This window comes from Cottoperca gobio, chromosome 16 (assembly GCF_900634415.1).
Source record: "Cottoperca gobio chromosome 16, fCotGob3.1, whole genome shotgun sequence".
In the NCBI taxonomy this organism is placed as follows: domain Eukaryota; kingdom Metazoa; phylum Chordata; class Actinopteri; order Perciformes; family Bovichtidae; genus Cottoperca; species Cottoperca gobio.
In genome coordinates, this window is record NC_041370.1 from 9,254,557 (window position 1) to 9,270,504 (window position 15,948).

General features: G+C 39.2%; 1 protein-coding gene across 3 annotated transcripts; it reads left to right on the plus strand.

Moving 5' to 3' along the window:
• Positions 1-4,261: 4,261 nt before the first annotated feature.
• On the plus strand, positions 4,262-15,894 carry LOC115021667 (C-Jun-amino-terminal kinase-interacting protein 4). Of its 3 annotated transcripts, none has more exons than XM_029452250.1 (28): positions 4,262-4,387; positions 5,522-5,909; positions 6,170-6,364; positions 6,500-6,620; positions 6,824-6,894; positions 7,179-7,243; positions 7,747-7,819; positions 7,921-8,090; positions 8,249-8,517; positions 8,899-8,956; positions 9,150-9,302; positions 9,430-9,472; positions 9,600-9,727; positions 9,864-9,917; positions 10,465-10,605; positions 10,919-11,069; positions 11,368-11,454; positions 11,559-11,606; positions 11,758-11,899; positions 12,062-12,104; positions 12,319-12,399; positions 13,034-13,101; positions 13,206-13,354; positions 13,441-13,612; positions 14,061-14,174; positions 14,271-14,369; positions 14,462-14,551; positions 14,843-15,894. In XM_029452250.1, the coding sequence occupies exons 2-28, from the start codon at positions 5,811-5,813 to the stop codon at positions 14,959-14,961; spliced, it is 3,003 nt and encodes a 1,000-aa protein (XP_029308110.1). In that variant the 5' UTR covers positions 4,262-4,387; positions 5,522-5,810; the 3' UTR covers positions 14,962-15,894. The 3 variants fall into 3 exon arrangements, with proteins under 3 accessions (XP_029308110.1, XP_029308111.1, XP_029308112.1); XM_029452251.1 differs by having other exon boundaries at positions 10,937-11,069; XM_029452252.1 differs by having other exon boundaries at positions 10,973-11,069.
• Positions 15,895-15,948: the final 54 nt, after the last annotated feature.

Here is a 15,948-nt window from a genome sequence, read left to right on the forward strand (position 1 = left end):
TAACTGCTATTATAGAATAACCCAGCATGGAAGGGGGGCATATGGCAGATTATGTGTTACAAATTTGCACGAGGGTGTGTATTTGGAAAGATGAAAGCATTATGTACACTATGTAATATTATCATTCATGTCTTATTTTTTCAGAAGGATTTTCTTTGCTCCATAAATATGCCCAGTGAGTCCATCTATTGGATTACTTCTGACCCGCCACGTCCCACCCAATCCAACCCTTAGCCAATTACCACCACCATCATCCCGTGAGTGCATGGCCAATAGAATTACCCGGTCACTCTCTGACACCTGACCTGTACCCTAGGCTCGACTAATTGCTAGAGCTGGAGCAAGCAAGGATTTGTGGTCACTTTTAAAATGTTTTTCTACTTGTGGTGAAGGTGAGGATTCATACAATGTGGATGTCTGAGCACAATCTATGGCGTCAAAGCACAATATTGACACTTTTTTAACAAAGAAGATTAATTATTAATACCAGCTATTACATTGTTTTGCAACAATAAATAGGATATGCAGGCAGGGATGTAAAATACACATTGAAAATAGTGCAGTGACAGGTGGAAGTTTATTGGCTGTAAAAGTAAACACATCTAGAAATATCTGCAATTAGGCCAATGACTTGCCACTGGCAACATCCCAGTTGGCGAGGTAACATTATAACCAATTAACTGGCGGTATCAAGCTTCACCTGTGTTACACCATCGACCTGCGAGCCACCTTAACGTCAGCACTGACATATATACTGAAAATCATTGTCAACAGGTCAGGCACAACCATTCACGCACTTCTTGCACTTAAAAGTAAAGCTATTTAAATGTTTCTTCTTTTGCGTTTATTATGGGTTATTTCCCCAAATGAACGCCCAGATAGCAACATGACTTTTCAACATTTTTCTCCAAAACAGTAGAAAACTCTCAATCTCATTAAATCACAATCACAGTTCAAGCTATTTACCAGGTTAATTAATGTAATCCTCGTCTCAATGTTTTAGAAGTAAAAGAAATGATGAAATAATATGCACATCGCTACCAGTGACGACCAGTCCACTACCAGTGAACAGGAAAATGTTTTTAAAAAGGAAAATCTACTCTCAGCCCAAACAAGGCCTTGGTGGGACACAACTCAAATCTTAAGAAAGAGAGGAAAAGAGGAAGGGAGTTGCTCTTAGATAAATATCTGGTAATGGGTTATAATGATGCTTAATGACGGACAAGAGCTTCCTTCTGAACACAAGGAAAGAGAGGAACAAACAAACGGTGACAACAATCTTGACAATTGTGTCCACCATCTTGTGAGGCCTCAGGTTGTGACGTATATGATAAAGGTAACAGCACTTGGGGCCCCCGGCTCACATTTCTACACCCATTGTCCCGAGAGAAAGTCGGCTGGAGTTTTAGGCTTTCACTAAAACTCACATTCATGGACAAAAACAATTTATTTATGAATTTAAAGGACCTTCACTAAACACAATTTCCACTGACATCTGAGCTCCTGATTCAACACTGAGGTAAGCAATGCTGTACTTGTTATATAAATACAACATTTTAGTTGTTCTAAAGTTATAAATATTAACATAGTGTCTTGTTTTGCAGTTACTTAGCAATACATTTAAAATTCTGGTGTAAGAAAGGGTCCTACTCTTTCATATTATGTCGTACTCAACTGATTAAAAACTAAAGATATGCATCTATAGTCAACTTGATTTCAATCCAGAGTTTAGTTTTCATTTTGTTTGCATAACATGATTTTACAATGCTAGACTTGTTGTTGAAGAGAGTAAGGCTTATTGCACTTTTCCTGCCGTCTCCAATCTGGGTTGGTTCTGAGAAAATAAATGTCACCTCAAATTCCCAAAAGTACCGAATACATAAGGTTGTATTTTTTGTGAAACTTGATGCACAAGACAAGTAAAATAACATGTTTTAAATATTTCACTGGGTGTAAACCACATAGCTTCAAAGTACATAAGGGGAAATAAAAAGGGGAAACTAGATGTTAAGGTTTTTTTTACCTGACTATGTGTCATGTGGTAGGAGTAAGAAAGAAGAAGAAGAAGAAGCTTTGGGCCGTCTGACAAAGGAATTGAAACCAACCATGACAACCAAGATGGAAACGCTTGATCCTTCAACTTTATCCAATGTCACTTCTACCGTCACCTACGACCCCAAATCTGACACAGTGACCTTACCAGGAGGGGTCGTCTCGGTGGCGGGCATCACAGTGGTGACCGGGGGTGTTGAGCTGTCTTGTGGATCCTGCATGCTGGCCTTTGGTTTTTGGGGAACTCTGATCGGCTTCAGTTGTGTGGCGGTCGGGGTGTGGGACCAACTGAACCGGTCTGAAGGAAGAATGTCTCACTTACTGGGACTGGGATTTGTGGTTCTGGCCATCAGTTTCGTGGTGGTGGGAAGTGTGGTGGTGTTTTACCTCCTGACGAAGAAGAAGAGAGAAATGAAAAGAGCGGAGAGAGAGGACGGAAAGGAAGTTCTTGTAGAGAGTGAGAGGGTAATTAAAAAAGTCACAGTCTAAAGAAGATTTATTGACAACATATAAGAGAAATCGAAGACGAATCTGCACAAAGTTCAGAACTATCTGCCTGCTTCGTAACTAGTTTTCACTATGTGACTAAAGGTGGCAAGTATTATAGCTGACTAATGTATTTGTTATTCAAATTGTAATTTCTATTTTTTTTGTACCCATTGGAAAATTAATTCTGATCTTTTTTTAGGTTTATTCATGGTCTTCCATTTATCCTTAATCTAATCATGAACAGTTTATATGTGTTGTTGTGCATCATTTGTTGCATTATTATAGATTAAACTACCCAGCAGTAGTACTACAGTATAATACTCTGAATGTGGTCATTCTGCTGCCTGATGAATACTTTATTTATACTTTATTTACTTTACTTCTAGGCTACTTTGGTAAAATTATGAATACATTTGACTTGTAGTGTTTTTATACTTAGATGTTGCTATTCAATCAGCCTAGCAGTTAGTAATACTCCACTACACTGTGTTTTACTCACAATGCCTGTATTTTCTTTTGTTCTCACTACTGCCAATTTCATATGTAGTACGTAGGCAGAACATGTTGTAATAAATGGACTACATGTCAAATGTGTATGTTTGTGTGTGTGTGGGAGAGAGATTAAGAGACACCCTGTAAATGCATATGAAGTGAGTTAAACACCTTTCCATAAAGGTTGATGGCAGGCAAAGTTTTCACTGGGAGAAATTGTGAAATTGTGAAAACTGTATTGATTGAACACAACAAATTAAATTTGAAAAAACTATGATATAACATGAATAAGAGAGTAAGGCAAAGAGTAAAATAAACATCAAACTGACATGGCTCCAAATTACAGGGGTAAGTAAACTTTTAGTTTTCTTTTTAACTATGAAGCTGTAAAAGTGTTATTGTGTGAGTGAACTGAAATGTTTAATGTAAATCATTTTCAAGGTGGAAGTGTAACATTTAGTAGACTGTTATTATGGTCTGTAATGGATACAGTGCTGAGAGGATGACATGAAGAAGTAATGTCAGAAAAGCAGGACAGGATTATATTAAAGTGCTACCAAGTGCAGGCCAGCAGAACAGAAACCAACAACATCAACAGAAATCAAAAGGGAGCATAAAGCAGGGGAGGACCGAGAGGGAAGAAATGTGTTTGTACCTCCATCTGCTGGAATTAAAACGAACTGTACTTCATCCAAAGACATCCTCACCGGGATTTTACAGTAGGCTTTAAGTTAATGTTTTTTCTTCTGTCCCTCACTGTGTGAAATGGTAACTACACTTTTGTCCAAGCTGTTTTTTATAGTGATTATTTGACTTTACTTATTTTATTTTGATTATTGATTTAAAATAAAATGTGGCTTTTGCCTTTTGACTTAATATCTGAATAACCTTTAAACTGCTTTCACAATTCAAACATCATCAACTTTCGGATACTATTGTAATCTAATCTAACTTTTCTGATACTATTCTTATCACTGGGGGGGGGGGGGGAGACTAGCATATTCTCAGGTATGTGAAGTATTTCGACAGGTATCCGTTTTGTACATTACTCAGATCACCTGACAGCCCGTCGGTCACGTGTCATCGTTTAAGTTTCAGGAAACTTTTTTTCTCCTTCTGAAAAACAGAACTGCCCATGTCCCGCCTCTTCTTCCCGCTAATTGGTTACAGCCGCCAATTGCAGCGCTCTGATTGGTCAAACTGAGGACATGTCTGCGCACGTCAGAATCCAACAACACCTCCTTCTTTAAACTCGTTTTATGTGTAATTGATATCGTCTCCGAAGAGAAAACGGCTGTTATTTCAGTATTTTGGGGGTTACGAAATGAAAGTAACGAAAGTGTCAGCCGAGAAGGTAAGTCTATAAAACGGCAGCCGAGCAGCGCGAGACGACTCGGCGCGTTTTTTAAGTTACAACTTTGTAAACTTGCTGCCAAAGATCTCTCAAGGTGTCCACTGTCAGTCATGTTACTTATTTATACAGTATGTCAACTCAAGTGTGTCACTTTCAATGCGTTTTATTCATTTTAAACATGAAGGCTCTGTAGCTTAGTTATCGACGCATATAATCTGTCGCTGTTTTAAGGCTGTTAGTGTGTTTACATTTAAACTTACATTTGAACTTTCGTGTGTTATTTGTGGCACATAAAGTTACACACACACACACACACACACACAAACACGCACACAGTCGTTTGGTTTGTCTCGTGCAGCACATCACATAATCCTTATTAGAGATGCCGATATTTAACATTAACATTAATATTTGTAGCACATTAGCGAGACTCTTAACCCAAAGAAACATAAACATACCATAAATAAGCTGCATGCAACTTTGCAGCTAAACCCTTTCATTAGATGCCCTGCCAAATACTATATATTGTTGTTTTTTTCATTAAGTTAATTGCATTAAACTGCTGTTTATTTTCTCTATTCATAGTTTTGTTTACAATATCCCATCACAATTCCCTGAAGCTCAAGGTGACACCTTCAGGTCGCTTGTTTTGGTTACAACTAAAAGCATTAGTGATTGAAAGAAGAAGAAAAATAAATATATATATATATATTCAGTTTACTATCGCAAAAGACAAAATATAGAAGTAAATTCTTCCAAATTTTGAAACTGAAACTAGGAAATGATGACCCTTTTGAAAATGTCAACTTTAAAGAGAAATCTCATAAATTGTGTGTTATCTAAACTGTCTGGTCTCTAAGCCTGAACACTAATAACTGTAGGAATTTAAATTTCATCCTTACTGAGCAGATGCTTTGTTGTTTGTTTGCTCTGCTCTTCACATATAATAGCCAACAACCACAAAGGCATGTTCTATCATTAATAATCTTATGGTAATTAGTTGGGCGAAAAAATAATAAATGCATGTCTAAGCTTGCATGTTGCACAGAACTGGTGACTTTCTTTATGCAATTACACTTAGCTGCAGTGTAGAAGAGATTGATTATCATTATATGTTCTTCTTTTCTTTCCCAGGATGGACCCTAAAACGCCCCTTGACATCAGATAAACCTCACAGTACAGAATCGATTAGTTGAATGCAAGATGATGCTGCCCTTGTCAAGGACAAATGGAACATAAAGTTGTAAAGGATGGGAGGCGCTGGTGTTAGCAGAAATGATAGAAAGCCAGATAAACTAGTTGGTGAGGAAGATTAGTCGGGAGAGCAACACAATTGGCTTATAGAGTTTAAAATAATTTACTCCTGGCTGAGTTGGGGAAACAGTTTTGACCGTTAATACAGGCAGATAAACGTAATTGTCTGATGGAGTACAGTGAGAGAGTGCTGTGTGGGATGGGGGAGGTGGAGCTGGACCCCAACATTGTGAGTGAAGAGGCGGGAAAACTGTATTCAGAGCTACAGGTAAAGCAGCTCCTCAAGTTATTTCTCCTTTCTATACCAATGTTCTCCGTTGCTATTTAGAATCAACTAGCACACACTTTAAATTTACGAAGACAATGGGATTTATTATTATTATAAGAACACGGCTACAAACAATTCTGCGGTTTAGGAACACGTAGAACTTTCTCAAGAACAAACTTAAGAACAAACTTATATTGGTGAATGAGGCCCATTGTTTTTTTCTGAATGGTTTCTCACTCTGCTGCTTTGCCCCATTACAGACAGTTATTGAGGCCCATGGTGAAGGTGTGGTGGAGTCGCTGGTACCCATATTTGTGTGGGTCCTGGAGGGGCTGGCCAGCTGCAAAGCCCAGCTGAGAGACAGGGAGGAGGAGGCGGAGAGGGAGAAAGCTGAGCGAGAAGAGCTGCTGGAGAGATACCAAGCAGAGAAAGCAATCAGGAAAGAAAGTCAAGAGGTGAGGGGTGTTTGGTGTTTTTGAAAGTGTTGATGTAGCGTGGTATACGATGATTAAGGTATTCTGTTTTTTAAAAGCTGTGAAAGTAGGCGGCTGTCAGTGCTCAGAGCTGTTAAAGCATTTTGTTTTCTTTAGCGGTATCTGGAGCTGGATGACCAAATTGAACAAGAGAGGAGAGCCATGAGGGGGAGGGAAAAGGAGAGAGCGCGGCGAGAGAGGGAGCTCGAGAAGATGGCAAGGGGGCAAGCTGATCAGTGTGAGTGTTTGAAATATTAATGGCATGGCATATGAGCCGTGTATTTTAAACTTCACATCATTTTTCTCATTCATCTTTCTTGTGCATGACATGACTAGCTTCATTTTGAATCTTGCTGAAGAAGAGCTACAGTCTACAACCCTTTCAGTGGTACTGGATCAGTAGATGGTTATTCTAAAGCTACATGTTATGTGTTCTTGCAGTGGTGGCCTTGGAGGAGCAGAAGGCAAATCTGAGTAGAGAACTAAGCACACTGAGGCATACTCACAACAAGGTCAGTCACATACTGCTGTTATCATCACATACAAACGTCACCCCTAAAATGATCATTTGTATATCGATTACCCGCCTCAGCTTGAATTGTTGACAAAACCCTGTTTACATTCGAGGCATGCTGGGAAAACTTTGTTTTCTTTAAGAATTTAAGGAACTAAGGGGGAGTAGTTGACATACAAATGGTCATTTTGTGGGTGAAGTATAACCTTAAACACTCTGTTACAATATTTAGCCGTTTTGTTTTACATTTGATTTACATATCACTGATGTTCTCTCCTTTAGCTGGCTCACACATATCGGGAACTTTTGGAAAAGAGGAAGGATTCTGAGAGAGATTCTCCTTTAAGGTTGTTCTTGTTCAGCACTCATTTCCTATACTGTAGATAGCGTCTCACACAGGAAGGCTATAGGTGTTCCATGACAGCAGCTTTATTGTGAGCCATACATAAGCTACTGTACTGTAGCCAACAACATAATCAAGAAGTCCTACTCCAACCCTAACCCCATTGTAACACGCTAACTAACCTTTTAAACCTAATCATCACAATTGAATAACATAGCATGCAAACAGTGTTTACTATATGTAACTGAAAAATGTCAGTTTGCAAATGTAAATGAAGTTTTCCTCTTTTAAAAGAGACATTTATAGAAAGGTAGAGCTCTTTAGCGAGAAAGCTGTAATTTCATCTTTGAGCTTTTGTTTAGTGGAGATTTTCAAAATAAAATAGCAGGAGTTGAGTCACTACATTTCAGTGCTGCAAGTAAGCGTTGCAAAATGTAAGAACAAAGCAAAGATATTGTTTATTCAGGTGACTTTTCTTATCTATATAACTCTGCATGTTGTGTTTAGGAACCATGTGCATCCCAAGAATGCTGAATTTCCATCCAACCATGTCCTGTCAGAATCCAGTGTGAATGAAAAGGTAAACATATTCTCACTCTACACGTATAGCTACATTTTGATCAATTTTAATACAATATTTTGGCAGAGAAGTAGCCATTGTTTCCTTTTCTTTCTTTGCAGATGATTCAAAGACCACATTCACTTTCTGGTCCCCCCTGTTTGGAAGATCTAGTAGCCAAGCAAGAAAAGGCGATTGACATTTTAGTAAAGCCCGCCGCAGATCACTTCATCAATGACATCATAAGCTCCACTCCTGAGCTGAGGCAGTTTCATGGCAGTGTGGATGCAAGGTAATAATCTGAAACCACAAACTAGCCTTTGTCAGTTGGAGATTTCAGTTATAAGTATGTGTAATCATGAACTAAACCAAAGTTCACACAGAGAGCACTTCTAAAGACTCAAGTGCTTTCCTCACATTTCTTACTCTTTCATTCGCTTCTTCCATCAGCACCCCAAACACCAAAGAGCCACTGAGAGATGAGTCGGAGACCAGCGTGGAGGACGAGATGAGGGAGGTGGAGGAGAAGGAGACGGCGCGTACAGTAGAAGAAGTGCAGGGAGGAGAGACGCTGGAAAAAAACGGGGAGGAGGAGGAGGAGGTGGAGGAAGATGATAGTATGGAGTGGGAGCTGCGCAACACTGACTCTGTGTTCTCTGAGCTGTCAGAGCTGAGTCGGGATTATGTGGAGAGTGTAGACAGAGGGGCCAGTGTCAGAGGTAAATTCACCTTCATCTTAGCACAAAATGCTAACTGCCAGGAAATTAGCCAGTTATGATATTTGCAGGAACAAAGTCAATAACAATGCCTGTGTTGTGCAGCATTGAAGCACAGAGTAAGCATCACATCATCAGATGTTACAAAAGGGTGTTTTTTTTATAGAAATATGGAAATTGTGAGAAACTGTACTACCCTACTTACATAAAGTGCAAGTACATCAGTAAAAAATGTCTCTTGCCGTAGGTTTCATAAAGCTTTACGTCCTTTTTGTACCGGTTTGCTTCCTTCCCTGCCATGAATGAGTGAATAGTGATGCAAGTTATTATTTCAGAAGTTTCTCTGTGTGTTGAAACTATTGTAATACTTTTATTTCTGTGTAGGCAGCGCAGACCAGTTCGAGGAGATTCTTTCTCAGTATGAGGAACTGAAAGTCACCCAGTGAGTCCTATATTTACTTTCTCTGACCGTGTTATGACTAGTCCTGTGTGTCGGGGATTTCCAAACACTTGGTGTCTCGCTTCAGTAGAAACAAATCAATAAGAGGAGAAAATGTTACTAATTAGTTGGAGCTGATTATCTTATTCTTCAATTATTAAGATCTTTTGCTCTGTTTTTCTTTTCCTTGTCCCAGACAGTTAGTAGAAGTTGCCCGTAAGGCTTTGATATCTCGGGTAGTCGAGCTCACTGATGACCGTTCAGCTCTGACACTGGAGGTGACCGCTCTTCAGGAAACCGTCTCACGATTGGAGGGACGGATGAAGGAGAAGGAGGAGGAAACTAAGAGGTGGAGTTTGTTAATTATTTGCATTTATTTTTGTTATTATAATTATAATGTAATATATTTTAGTACTATATATATATATACTGCTGTCACAATAACTTAGCGCTTTATACCCACCATCTTTTTACAGACTTCGGAAAGAACTGGAAGGGTGCCAATCTCAGGATCCTGATGTAAGGAGATTTTCACACAGCAACAGGAGCAGTTAGCGCTTTAGTGAAGAATAAATGTTTTCAGTAGCTGCTCAGGGTTAATTATGATGCATATTCATTTATAAATAGGATAAATCTTTCCATTCAGGCCTCTCTAGCCACGTCCATGCGCAACTTCTCTCGTTCTGAAATGTCTCGTGTGGTCATGGAGAAAAACCAATACAAGCAGCGACTGTTTGACCTGCAGGAGGCTGTAAGACGTAGTCAGACGCTCAGGTAACTTCGCTACTGTATCAACATGGCTGTATATATGTTTTTTAAAGTTTAATTCATATGTGATGTCTGTTCCAATACATCATTTACAATTTGGTTAAAACAAGAACAATTGTGTTTTTCCTCTTGTCTTCTATAGAGCAATACATGATGAAAGGTTAACGGAGGAGAAAAGGTTAAGTGTTTGGAGAAAGTAAGTGTTTATCATATATATATACTGCATACCCACCCTCTTGACAATTAACATTACGTTGAAGTTAATGTCCTCATTACACACAAAAAGTCGGCTGGTGCAGCTTCGCAGGGGAGCCTGTTTGGTGGAAATACCAGGATGTGAAGTTCGCCAGGTTGCCTTGACGTTCTGTGTATATGGCAGCCTGTAGTCCATAAACACATTATAATATTAATTACAAAAGCAGTGGGAATGTAGCGCTCAGTTTCTTAAATAGTCACTGACATAACCATTTCAAGTGAGTTGCATAAAGACAAAAAGATTTTTTGAGCATTGTGAGTGTTTGAATAAACAATGTCAGCTGAGCAACACATGCCTGAGAGGGAAGAATCGCTGCTGTTGTTGGATCCACACTCAATATGTCTGTAAAGCCACTTGACAGAACATGGACACAACAAAGAGCAATTAACAATAAACTGCTGTGTAATTGCAAGTGTGATAACATGCTGCATTCAGATGTTTTCTGATTTATTTATAATATATTAATATATTATATGTTTTTTATTAGGTTCAACCGCATTTTTAGCATGTCCAGGGGACCCTTAATCCCACCTCCCTCCTCTGCATTTGCCCGTCCAACTTCTCCGTCAATCACTCGCTCTCCTCTGGAGTCTCCACAACTACCGGCTGTCAATCAAACTCCTGCTGAGTAAGCTAGTGTTTTGGGCCATGCCACTTATTTACATGCTCTTCTATTTGCAAGCAAAATGTAATATATATATATATATATATATATATATATATATATATATATATATATATATATATATATATATATATATATATATATATATATATATATATATATATATATATATATATATATATATATATATATATATATATATATATATATATATATATATATATATATATATATATATATATATATATATATATATATATATATATATATATATATATATATATATATATATATGCTCGGTCGAGCTGATTCACAGCAGAAGCATTCTCTCTAGATCTGCTTCTCCTGCTGCTCTCTCCCCTCGTGTCAGGAGGAGAGAACTCTACAAAGAAATTCGCTCCCATATTTGGGGATCACTTGGAAAGCGGCAGTTACACGGCTGGAGCACATCGCTGTCAAACACACAGGTAGTACAAACGCACACATACTGTAGATACACAGAAATGCAACAATTTGAGAGGAAATGTAAAAGGAGCGTTTGTACAAGTCTTGAAAGTTTGAAAGTTATTGATTTTCAACATAATCTCTCCGGTAAACCACTTTCCAGCATTACATATGGGCCTTAAGCTCCCCTGCGTATCGTTAGCGTCCAGAATTTATTTGAACTAAACCAATGAAAAAACGTGTTTCTTACCACAGAAAGACCGGACATGTACATTTTTACAATCCTAACGATATCCTGGTGATTAACTGTCATCATCGTAGGACTCCCATGAACCTGTTGCAGAGCCTAAAGATGTGCCCGTTCTAATGCAGCTCAGACTGCTGGATCAAAGAGACTCCACAGCGAAGGTAGATCTCTTTAATGCGAAACTATTCGGCACAAGAACCGAGCAGCCTTTACATCACACCTACAGTGCGTTTACACTTGGGCCCTAACTTGTTTTTCTCTTCAGCTAAACTGTGCGGTTGCAGTCGCCCCTGAGATGTCAGGAGAGGCCACGGTAAGTCTCTTATTATCCTGCTTAAATAACAACTGCAGTCATACTCTAATCACCATGTGCATTACCATCCAAGCATACCTAGCACTGCCCATGGACACGTTGTTTCATGTCACTCATCTTTCCAAACTCCACATCCGTCCTTCTCTGCCAGTGTTCTGTGTGGGTAGTTTCTGGCCCTGCCTCCTGCAGTAACATTACAGTGATTGATCCAGCACGGTCCAACACAGTACTGGATCAGTTCAGCCTCCCTCCCACAGCTCCTGCCCTCTGCATCTGTGCCGTGCCGCCCATAGGTCAGTGCCAGTACAACGGGCTGCAGCAGCTGCCTGCAGACAACTTGTCTAATGTATTCTGTACTCGTGTTTGTCCCCCTCATACCACACTGATAGCTGGAAACTCTTGGAAATCAACACTGCTTACTTACTTCCTTTTCCTTTCTGGCCTTGTTATTTCAGGTGACACTGCAGGAACTGTGTGGATTGGAACTCAGGAAGGAAGGTAGTGTCTGTGTGTGTGTGTGTGTGTGTGTGTGTGTGTGTGTGTGTGTGTGTGTGTGTGTGTGTGTGTGTGTGTGTGTGTGTGTGGTGTGTGTGTGTGTGTTGAATAAACAGCTCTCTTCAATAAATAAAACTCTGAGTAAAATGCATGTTGGCGACTCTTTCCCTCCGTCTTTATTCCCCCTCTTCTTTCTCCCACTGTCTCTGTGTCACAGTATACTGGTTCACTCAGCCTCTGCTGGCAGGAGGCGCTGTGTGCAGACTGTTTCTCTCTCAGAAGGTGTTCATTCTCTCACGTGAGTTCTACCTGCTCTGTGTTATAGCAGCTAATATATTTGTATTCATATAGCAGTATGGAAAAAAACATTTGCAGTGTTTTTCATCGTGTTTGGAGCAGGCAGTCAAACATGTTAAGGCATTCTTTAAATGTATGATTTCTAATTATTATTGACGTTTTTAGAACAATGTTTTACTCCATCCAGCAACCAATGAAGCATCGTCAATGGACTTTAGTTATTTTCTTAGTTTTCTAATTCCCTGGTGAAATATACATGAGCATCCCGTCTGTTACTGTAGGGATAGATGCAATACAATTATTTCAATTGACAAAACTATAAATAAAATGCTGTGCACTCAACTTGTCCTGGTTTGGTGTTAATTGATTTGCATGAGCAACATAATAGCATACATACAATGTAAAATACATGTTTTAAGGATTTTAAAACCATTCATGTACTTAATAATCATCCAGCTTTTTGTACTCCGATGTAAAGTATACTGTGAAACATCTGCTGAGAAGTCAGGAAATTAGTCTGGAAAACCTGTGCTTCAAGCATTGAATTATTGTATTGTGTAATTTGACATTGACTAACCTTCATCCAGAAATCATCAAAAAATAATAAGTAATTTTTTGTTGACTCGATCTGACAGATATTCTCAGGGTCAAGTCATCGCTGGTTTTGCTGATGGGACTTTAGCATTTTTCACACACAGTTCAGGTACGTTCTATCTGCTTCCTAGTTATTCTATCTCTTCATGCAGCATTCTTCACTCAACTTGATGTTTAGTGATGTAAGTAATAAAGCAATGCTGTGATTGACAGGTGGCTGGAATCTACGGTCACACTCGGTGATGCCTCTTGGATCAAACCCTTTGCAGCCCATTCGCTGCTGCCTTGCAAAAGGTGGCCGCTTGTGGGTGGGATATTGGAACAAAGTCCATGTGGTTGACATTGACAGCAAGAAGGTTGAGGTAAGAAACAGTGGAGGTAGCTACATAGTTTGTGTCTCATGTTCACGTCTGTCTTTGAACTCGTATGTCCTTATCTGACCTTACAGCAAACCTTCTCGGTCTCTGAACGCAGCGAGCAGCAGGTGCGTTTCCTGTGTGCTGGTGGAAGTGGTGTTTGGACATCCTGCCGACTCGACCAAATCCTCAGACTGTTTGACTGGTCCACAGGACGGCCGCTACAGGAAGTCGATTTTACTGCTTTGGTCACTAAAACTTTAGGTGCTAAAATTATTTTATTTTATTCATTTATTTAATTTTATTGCAAATCAATTATTAATTGAGTAAATAATACATGTAAAATGTGCCTATTAGCTCACACATGTTAGTCATGAGCGGGACACTTTGAAATCTTATTGTTATACATGTGGTGTTTGTGAATATTGCTTTTAAAATGTTAAAGAGTTTCATATTTAGCTGCCTTTGTGGCTTTAAGGTGGCAGAAGTTCATAATCAAACTGACAAAGGATCTATCTGCTAAAGATTTTAGAAAGAGCAGTTCTTGTTGGAGCCAGGAAAATAAAATGCTAGTCAATGGACTACAAAGACTAGAGTTATGATGTGTTTATGCCTCATCTTATCTTAGATTGTTTTCGTTTGTTTTGTGGCAACTTTGAGTTTAAACTTTCTCCTTAAGCTCAGCTGTCATGCTTCTATCTCCCTCCTGTAGGCCAAGCCTTCCTGACACTCTCACCGCTCCAGATCTCGTCTCTCGCAGTCATCTCCGGCCGTCTGTGGGTAGGCACAGGGGGTGGTGCCATTTTCTCCATCCCATTATCCATAAGTGAGTTGTATTCAAAGTAAAGAGTATAAGTGCTTGAACCTTATATTGTCAGAAATGTGCTTCATCTAGTATTAACTTGATTAATGACGTCTGCAGCGTCAGAGGCGGTTTCCATTCCATATTGCTCCATTTCATCAGCCCAGCTGTGTTACCATGGACATAGACAAGCTGTCAGGTTCATCATTGCTGCACCGAGTAAGAATCATTTTCAACAACTTGTTAAGCAGGGACATCCCTCAGACTGCGCTTGCTTGTATTTGTCTTGTAGTGACATCTTTGCCCCACAGGTTGTTTGATCGTCTCTCCTGGAAGCAACAATGTCACATCCTCTCAGCTCATCCTCAGTGGAGGAGAGGGCTACATCAACTTCCGGATTGGTGAGTTGAAGGAAAATATCGTTGAAGTGTCAAATTGTTTAAAATCATCAGGATCAGATTTTCCTACATTTATTTAACCCCCAAAATGATCATTTGTACATTAATTACTCACCCCGTGTTGCCTTGAATTGTTGAAGGAAACCTTTCTCGCATGTCTCCACGGAGATCAAAATTTGAGAAAATTCATGAGGAATTTAAGTAAATGGGGGGGGCGCTTTTAACAACAGCAAAACTATATCAAAACATCTGCTTAGTTTATAAAATGTCGAACTGAGCCGTCCACTTTTGCAGGAGACGATGCGGATGAGGAATCGGTTGATTTGTCCAAAACTACACTTCAGCGGTCTGAACGCAGTCACATGATCATCTGGCAGAATCCAACCCTCTCTGTGCCCAGCCCTGCCCTCTGACGTTGATCATCTCCTAGTTCTGCCCTTTTGTGAATGAGATAAAGACGGAGCAGACATGTTCTGTACACCAGCAAAGCTACACAGACAACAGTGGAAACAGCTTGACTGGATTGTTTCTGATGGGTGTTGAGGCCTTACTTGTGTGCCTTATCTGATTTTTGTATTTCTATAAAACTGGTCAGTAATTCAGCCGTCTGATTAATTGCTGATTTTTACATTTGCTCTAACAATACATTTAGTTTCCCTGACATACAGCTGTGATACCTTTTTGTCTGCCATTGAGTTGTCATTCACATCTTCATCCCACCCAGGGAGCTCCAGGTCTGTCCTACATCTTTTGACCATAAGTTTAACTTTAATATTTTGGCTGCTCTCGAAGCTGCTGTGTACATATGCTGTTGTTAACTGTGAACTGGAAACCGGTATTGATCTTCTCTCGTGTTATCTGTTATCTCCTGATGCTACATTATAGATTGGGGATAGCTTCTTTTGATTGTAATGTGTTTGTTTTTGCCATTTCTTTTCTAATTCTACCCCTCCACATTGTATACGGTGCAATTACAAACAGCTGCACATTTTAAATGTGTCTGTATAAAAATGTGTGATGTCCCATATTCTAAATGAACAATTTCAGTACTTGTCCATACAAATTATTTATTTTCTCAATGAGTTCTTTGCCTAATGTATTTGGATGTCTTCATTTGTTTTAATATAATTTCAGTATCTTTTGTAAAATAAGGGAGATCATTCATCAAGTGTCCTATGCAGTATTTATGTGCAATTACAAGTGTGTGCACTCATGTTGATGTCAAAGCATCTCCTTATTCTTCTTGGAAAGAAAATTAAGGCTTGACTATTAATTCTGACTCAACCTTGTGCAAACATGATTATTGTCATTAAAAATGTCTACAATGGTAAATGTAGTAACTTTAATTCTGAGTGGTTTTGCCGTTAACTGGTGCAGCAACATTAACAGTTCGGTCAACA

Coding starts and splice junctions, on each gene's coding strand:
- LOC115021667 (XM_029452250.1), top strand. CDS start 5,811: ATGGAGTACAGTGAGAGAGTGCTGTGTGGGATGGGGGAGGTGGAGCTG. Junction 11,070..11,367: donor CATCGCTGTCAAACACACAG/GTAGTACAAACG, acceptor TCATCATCGTAG/GACTCCCATGAACCTGTTGC. Junction 13,355..13,440: donor TTGACAGCAAGAAGGTTGAG/GTAAGAAACAGT, acceptor CTGACCTTACAG/CAAACCTTCTCGGTCTCTGA.